The 8,754-nt window shown below is 36.9% G+C and overlaps 1 protein-coding gene across 1 annotated transcript in view; it reads left to right on the forward strand.

The window, feature by feature from the left end:
* The first annotated feature begins 2,005 nt into the window (after window positions 1-2,005).
* Window positions 2,006-8,754, forward strand: part of LOC111870635 (dynamin) — a 65,840-nt gene continuing 59,091 nt past the window's right edge. Inside the window, exons 1-3 of the mRNA XM_033753935.1 lie at window positions 2,006-2,269; window positions 5,911-5,984; window positions 8,109-8,258. Coding sequence (XP_033609826.1) covers window positions 2,106-2,269; window positions 5,911-5,984; window positions 8,109-8,258 — 388 coding nt within the window. The 5' untranslated portion in view covers window positions 2,006-2,105. The remainder of the gene's footprint in view (window positions 2,270-5,910; window positions 5,985-8,108; window positions 8,259-8,754) is intronic.

The following is an 8,754-nucleotide window of genomic DNA, read 5'->3' on the forward strand; positions in this document are numbered from 1 at the left end:
GCGCGGACAAAACGCCCGACCTCTTCCTCTTCTCGTCTTCTCTTGTTAGCCATTCCCTGTATTCGTTTTCGGTTGCAGCATCCTGCTGATGCTCCATGTGGCGCTGCTTCTGAATTTCTTAATTTGCTTCAGTTTTATTTTCATTTGTCATCTCCTCTGTCCCTCTCGAATATGTGTTCTTGATAGGCAATTCTTTATCATTTCTTCGAGTTTGTTTCATACGGTGTGTTCGATTCTTCTTGTTATCAGCTCGCTTATACTTTCGACGTGTTTCCTCTGGCTTCTAATATACAGTTTTATTTTCCGTAGATTCTGTTTTGTTAAATATGTCTTCGTTATGCAACAGATTTGGCTTTGCAGTCTGCGCATAAACATATCAAATTTTACTTTCTCCAATTTATGATATTAAATTCTCTTGCGCCAATACCTACAAGGTCCTTGTGTGCCAGACGTGGCACCTGTCACATGCAACTGCATTATCATTTTCTGTACCTGTTTTTCCCAGATCCCTCATTCTATACTTTCGCTGTGTTGCTGCTGTTGCCGCTGTTAGGTGTGCTGTCTGTGCTCTATGGATGCCGCTTTTCCCCTTAGCGCTTTTACTTTTACATCACTCTAATCGGTAATGCTTTAGGCCGCTTTAGGTCGACTTCATTGCGATAGTTCGCTTGGCACTTTCAAATTCGAAATTCAGATTTCGAAATGTGTGAACTTATCGCTGGACTTGAAGTCACTTTCCGCTTCTCTTGCGACATACAGTTGCCTCATTTTATTTCACTATCACCTTATCTGACACTGTCCCTCACATTTCAGCCTCCATATTCTCGTTGTAATTTTCCCTTGCTCCAGAGCCAGCATAAAAACAAATGTCATTCTCTTACGAAATGAGAAAAATGAGTTTCGTTACAATGGGCCAAGTAATTAAATAAATTTTCATTACATTTCCCTTTCATTGTGAGGCGATTACATAATAGATGATAAGCCATGCCAGGGTTAACGAATGGAGAAAGCTAAAATCGAATAAGATGGAGCATAATATTAAAACGAACATTAAAAACTAATTTATGAAGGCGTGTACGGGATTCATCTGACTCAGAATAGACCGGTGTCGGCTCACATGATTGCAGTAATAAACCTTTAGTTTCCGTGAAAATACGGAATCCCTTGGCCAGCTATGCAACTGTTAGCTAATAAGGAAGACCTGTTCTCTAATGCATCTGCATGCCAGAGCTAAGGACAACTGTGCCACAACCACGAATCAATACCTGAAATATATGTGGCACTTTTCAACCACGGCGTAACGAAATTCTTTTCAAAACATAATTTCAGCAGAAAAGATGAGACAGTTTTATTGAAGCCGTCTGTCACATTGCCTATCTGACGAAAAAAAAAAAGGACTGACCAAAACACTTTAACAGATTATAAATTAATACACGTTCAAACAGGCATTAGGACAGAATGTTCTTTCATTAGAAGCTGGAGGGGGAACCAGATATCTATGGACATAAATATGCTCATGAATATTTACCAACAACATTTTACAAAATGTGGCTCTGAAAGGGCCACATATCCATGTATTACTTATGCCACAGCAAGTGTCAATCATTAGTATTGTCAAAATTAGGTCAAGCACCGAAGCTTTGCGTACTGGCTTCGCGTATTGATAAGAAAAAATAAAAACCTCTCAGCAAAACCCGTATTCTTACTTTTTACAAAATCTGCTGAGACCACTGGACAACTGAATTCGAAAAAAAAAGTGTTAGTCTGTTGCTTGCTAAGAGATTCTCGAAAGATGAGTATAAACATATTGATTTTATGTAACTAAGCAGAGAGAAGACATGATACTAAGATAGATATAAGTTTGAAATATCGGTGATTTAAAATGAGACTCGTGTTAATGGTGTAAATGTTTTGAATCTATATTTTGTGTTACATGTAAATGTAAATAAAACATGTCAATAATTTTGACTTATCCATGTAAAACGTCGATCTCGGCAATGTACCGCACAGTATTATGGGTAGTCCGCCATATTGGTTTTCCACCCCGCAGTAGGGATCTGGTATCATTTAAGGTGTAGGGATCGGCTTTCTGAATACTGGACAAAATGTCTGGAAATACTGGGATGGAACAGCTCATCCCAATCGTTAATAAACTCCAAGATGCCTTTACACAGTTGGGTGTTCATATGCAATTGGATCTTCCACAAATTGCAGTTGTGGGCGGACAAAGTGCAGGCAAAAGTTCCGTACTGGAGAATTTTGTGGGCAGGTAAGTGTTTTTGTATCTGACTTTACATTTGAGGTGTTTCCTAAAATGTTCTGCCCTGTAATCAGATTTTTTTACCGGATACTCGAGTTTTTATGTTTAAATTAATGCTTAATAACCACTGTGCCTTGTTTAATAACGACTTTTCAGTCGCAGATTTGACAGTTGGTTTCCTCGAAAATATAAATAATGTGATTTACATGTACAGATGTTTGCAACAATTTTGAAAATTAAAGTTTTGTTATGCCCGGAATTAAATTTAACGGGTCATATTACACCATCCCCATTCAAACGGATGCAGAGGTGGTCCGTGTCTTTACATAGTGGTTGTGTAAGTTCCTGAGTTAATGTTTCTCATATTGCATGTTAAAAGTAAAAACGTGTTCATAGTCGAGCTAATTGTATCGAAGTATTCTGTTACATATTTCTAAAGTTAGGGTAATAATGAGCTGAATCTGTCATTTAATGGTTGAATAGAACATGCAATTAAAGCTGAGTTTCATGCTTGTACCTCATAACCATTCATCCCATTTCTTTACTCTTCACTTAAGAATTGGTTCAGTTGAGTGTTTTTCTTAAGTAGAATTACATTCTTTACATTAAGGTTGTGTACATTTTGTCTTTGTGGTGTGTGAATAGTAACTTCAGTGTTCATATATGACGTTTAGCATGCAGATTAAATCTTAAGGCCTCTTTCTGGCAGTCTTCTCAGTCCATCTTAGGCCTGATAATAGTGTATGTACTTTGTCTTATTCGTATTAATATTGTATACTTTTCGTTGATATTAGACTGATTCACCAAATGTCTTTTAGGGGAATGCATATTTTAAACATAATTACAGTTTTTAATAAATATGTACTTTTTGTGGTTTGTTTTGTTGTGAAAGATGATATCTTGAGAGAAGAACATGAACTGCAAGTGTGTGAAAACAAAATGCTCAGGAAAATGTAATTTAGAATAGAGATATTTATTTATATTCAGATACTTGATTTATACAGGCCACTATTCATTGTTAGGCCATTACATTGAGGATGTTTTTAACTTGGATAAATGATGCAAGAAATTTATACAGGTGATTGGATCAAAGAGTTTTTGATGGTTTAGACATGTAAGAAGAATGTGGGAGACAAATTCATGCAGTCTTTTAAGGGGGAAACTTCTTATAAACTTGATAATATAACTCATCCAAATGGTATCTGAATAGAAAATGAGTTTCAAATATGCTAACCAGTTGAGGTTACAAGCACAGATGACTTGTCAAAGTTTGGCATTAGGTACCAAATGCTGACCAATTATTGTAAAGGAGCCAGAATGGAGACCAAATGAAGATCGGAGATAATATAAGAGTAGAAATGTCTATAGTACTTGAGCACACACATTTTTCTAAAGCTTTTGAAATTGTATACGTCTGTAGTCTTTGACTTTCATTTCTTGCAGACACCAGTCAGTTAATTTATATTTTTTATCTTATCCATCTGTATGTGTGTGTGTTGTGTGTGTGGTGGAGACTGTGATATTGAACACTCTTTGGTATTGCAAAATTAAGAGAGATTTTTGGTCAAGAAAACAGAACAGTAATTTCAGAAGAAGAAAATTTTTTGTTCAGTCGAGAGGAAGAGAGACAACTTCCTGTGCCACCCCTGTCCACATATGTCCAGATCTACAGTGCAGTGACAGATCCATAGGCAAACAGATTACAAATGAAACCCATTCACATCACAGCAGGCGCTTGAAATAATCCCTGTTTATTACATATATATTCCTTATATCTCCATAACGTGCTAAGTTTCACCAATGAACTTATGTTTAGAAATGAGGCAATTTGAAGTTTTAGTCCCTTACATTCTTTGCAAGCATTAAAGTTTTTTTTTTTACATGAAAACACTGCACTTGAGTTTAGCTGTTCTTTTGTCCTCTAATGACTCTGCATAAATTTATTTACAGTTGTATAGATACAGTTTTATGTTTGGAACTGTAGCATTCTAAAATTTGTGCCAAAATCTTTTCCCTGCTTTTCTAATGTGTATTGTACTTGAACACTTGTTTCATTGTGTAACGCATGTCATTTTGGCATTTTGGTTGGGCTTAACAGTTTGCAGCCTAATATTATATTTCAGCATCCTGTTACACTGGGGCACCAGACAGATGGAATATTTCATAATTTTAATTTGCAGCAGGTTCTCAGATAGTTTCTCTGTTATTTTAGGTCACACATTGTAGCAGGATATACATTATTGATGGTTATAGATATATACATATATACAATGGTAAAATTGTACATGTGCTTAACTATTTAAGCACTAAGCCATGAAGGCGTATGGGGGAGTGGATGTATAGATCCACATTTTCTTGACCTCGGCATAAGTTGGAGGTGAGTGGTCAGCTTCACATCCCGGCCACTTTACCCTCGGGGAAGAGCCCCCAGTACCCATTGGGTTGGAGGTTGGGTGGATGCCAGAGCTGGAATGGACGACGTGGAGAAGAGAAAATTTTTGACCTTACCAGGACTCGAACCTTGACCTCTTGGTTGTCCAGTCTGTAGCCAATCGCTGTTCTGACTGCGCTATCATGGCTGCTTATATATTGTCATGTGTATCCAGGGTAACGTGACTAATAATTTTGGATTCTACAAGCCTTAAGGTCATGGGTTCAAGTCCCAATGAGGTCACTGGATTTTTTCAGTTGACCTAATCCTTCCAGCTGCACTATGGCCCTGAGGTTAACTCAGCCTCTAACAGAAATGAGTACCAGGAATTAATTAAATCATTTTCCTGGGGAGTAAAGTGTGGCTGGCGCATAAGGCTGATAACCTTACCACTATCGTTGAGCCAATTGTCTAGATAATGTGGGACCCTCAAGGTCTCACAACCCTATGGGCCTTCACGGCCTGTTACAGGGATAGCTTTACTTTTACCTTACTTTTACATTTAATGATTGGATTTATTTGACAGTACTATCACAATTATACTTTGCTATAACAGTTCACACACTCAACTCCTTCTGGATAACAAATCCCTCTCTGCATAGCTCTTCTTTATACTCAAAAATATGCCGATTCACTGCTGAGTCACTTCTTCCGCGTCCTGTCGTATTCTGGCTTCTCAACTGGCCTCCTTTTATCACTGCTAGGTGGCTGGGATATGAATCACCCCCTTGAAAAAGTTCTGTTTTTCATATCTGTGGTAACAGTCTGTTTGGAAGTCATTACCATGAATATGTCTTCAATAGATTCATCAAAACCCAGAATAACGGTGCATTTCGTGTTACCACGGGAACATGCTCTGCGAAGCCCCGCCCAGCAAATGGACAGGTTGCAGTTTTCAGGCTGCATGTCACAATATATGCATGTATACAGATAAATTTATATGCACATGGGATCAGTTATATTTTACCTGTGATACTAGGCTATGTTCATGCAAGGCTTAATGTTATATTCAGGTATGATATATGTGTTCAGAATATTACTTTATTAATCTGGTGATTGTTAGCTGGCAGAGTAGTTAATGTCTTGACTGCCTGATAGGCATGGTCATCAGTTAATGTAGTGTTATATACATGTGAACACATGTAAGGAGAATGTCTATTAGAAGTTCTTTCCAGTGTTTGTAGGACCGCTGATTATACTTCTGTAATTATGATTGCAGAGACTTTCTTCCCCGAGGTTCTGGAATTGTTACCAGAAGACCACTGATTTTACAGCTTATAAACAGTACTGCAGGTGGGTTACATTTTGTGGTGATAATTTTTTAATGTTTTTTATTTGTATTTATCATAAATTCTGCATGATTCAGCTTGCAAACCTTAGGCATTATTGACAGAGTGCATTATTAAATTCCCTGTAAGGCTTTCATAATACTGATGATATATTTAGGCCACTTTTCTTTTCTAAGGAAAAGTGTAGTAAGGTCATTCAGTTCTTTAACTAATGACTAATTGACTAATTCTGTCACGAGAATTATTCATTGGAGGCTACTTTAACTTCATCCTTTTTAATTCTTTCAGTCAGTAACAGCGATATGGGGGGTGTATAGACCATTGTTAGAGAACAGGATTATCTTGTTATTTGTAACCTCTAATCTATTTCAGTTTCTGTTTTTTCAGCCTGAATATTTTCTAAATTTTGTAACATCCTGCTCAGCTATTCTCTGAAGCCCCAGACTGGGTGGCTGCTTGAGTACCCTTGTCCCCCGTGAGGATAGTATTAGAATGGATCTTAAAAACAAGGGTTAGAGGATGTGGATGAATTCACCTGGTTTAGGATAGGGTCCAGTCGTGGGCTGTTGTGAACATAGCAATAATCCTTTGTGTTGCATAAGAGATTGGGATTTCCTTGACTGGTTGAATGCCTGCTAGCTCTCGAGAAAGACCATATCCCATATAATTAGCTGGCTGATTATTAATAAGTATTACCACAGTTAATAAGTGTCCTGATCTTCCTACATGCAAATTGATTATTGTGTCTTTGTGGAATTTTAATATTGTGACATGTAGATCCATTGCCAAGTAACAGCTGTGTAAACAGGTGATAGTACAACATCCATTTCTAGGGAACAGCTCTGTGGACATGTTTCCCTGGCAATGAGAGAATGTGCAGTATTGGAAGAGACATTTTTTTTGCAGTCTGTGCAGGGCTATATAACGAGGACTGGTAGTTCAAATCTCTGGTCATGAGCCTAAATGGGGTTGGTGCCAAGACGAACTGATTGGCAGTAAACTGCCCGTCATAAAGTAACCCTGACTCTGAGTTGAGTCAGTTGAGAGTTGCAGTTGAGAGAAGAGTGAAGCGGGTAACTGAGACCAGAAACAATTTGGGAACCCAGAGGAAGGGGAACGTTTACCATTGGAAACTGCTGCTAAGCAGTAGCTAGTGAAAACTGAGAAGGCTTTGTGTGTGCTGCTGTTATGGTGATCTTTGGAGTGTGTTGGGATGCAGAAGGAGGGATTCGTGCAGAAACTTATTTAGAGAATTAGAAATCTTACATCTGGCATCTCAGTACATACTATCTCTTATGATCTTTGTGATAAAAAACAAACAAATTCATAGTAAATTCAGAGATTCATAGAATAAATACCAGACAGCAAAATAATCTCCATCAGCCTCTTGTAAATTTGAGTAAATACCAAAAGGGAGTTTATTGTTTAGGAACAATCTACCACAACATATTAAGGATATATCGAGTGACACTAAGAGTTTTGAGGTACAACTGAAACAATTTTTACAATTAAATTCCTTTTATTCTTTACAGAAATATTTCAGTTATAAATCTTTTTAAGATGCGAGTAGCTGTCTTGCTTTACAATTAAAAGAAGACAAGATTGTCAGTCTGTGTTCTGGTTTTTAGTTGCTTATTTTAGATATCCACAATCTTTATATCACTGTATACTAGTCTCTATTTCAATTTATTATACTATTAATGTATGTTACACAAAACTCATTAATGACATTGTGTGTTAACTATTGAATTCTTAATTAATAGACTTGTATAAAACTGTACAAATTGTATAAGGTTTGCCCTTACTTTTACTACTAAAATTAATATATTTATTATATTGTATATGTTTATCAGTATTTTATTACAAATGTGTATGCTATTGGATGACAATTGTAATTCTTAGTTGTGACTGTAACTAGGATGATCTCCACATCCACATGAGAATGTATTCTCGACAGGATTTATGGAAGGTGAATAAGTGAAATTAAGTGAAAATGAAATGTCACTCAGACTGTCAGTTGTTTGCAGCTACTTGTGCAAGGGTCCAGTAAGTCCAGTTGTCCAGTTCATTCCAGTCCATACTTTGTCTCTAGTCACACTTACATGACAGCATGTCTTTTGATTTACAGAGTATGCTGAATTCCTACACTGCAAAGGGAAGAAGTTTGTGGATTTTGATGAAGTCCGTCGAGAAATTGAAGCAGAAACAGATCGTGTCACAGGTTCCAACAAAGGCATCTCTAACGTTCCGATCAACTTGAGAGTTTATTCCCCAAATGGTAAGTCAGTGTATATAGAAGTATTTCTCAGTTATGGTTTGATTATAATTTGGAAATTTTTTCCACCAGTTGTTTATGTAATAACATGGTTTAATGAGGACATCTCTTAAAAATATTATAACATCCTACTGTTCTACTTGGACAACCTATATGCCTTCCAACGATACAGACTGAAGAAAGCAAATGAAACAAGGGAAGGTGTTGGTCTGACTTTGCTAATTGTCATTTGGAGTTTCCTTACAGGTCAGTAATAATCTTTGATATTAAAGATGATGTTGACATTGTTTGGCATTTCCTTATGTAAATACTTGAAATAATTTGATTTGTTTCATTTTGGTCTGTCACACTAGGAGGGTCAATCAATAAGTACCCGTGTTAGGAATAAAGACACAAGTTTTTCACAATTTTTTTTTTATTTTTCAACGTAATCTCCTTTGAGGTCGATACACTTTTCCCAACGTTTCTGCCATTTCTTTAACCCCTCCAAAAAATACGA

The sequence above is a fragment of the Cryptotermes secundus genome, unplaced genomic scaffold (genome assembly GCF_002891405.2).
Source record: "Cryptotermes secundus unplaced genomic scaffold, Csec_1.0 scaffold529, whole genome shotgun sequence".
NCBI lineage: Eukaryota > Metazoa > Arthropoda > Insecta > Blattodea > Kalotermitidae > Cryptotermes > Cryptotermes secundus.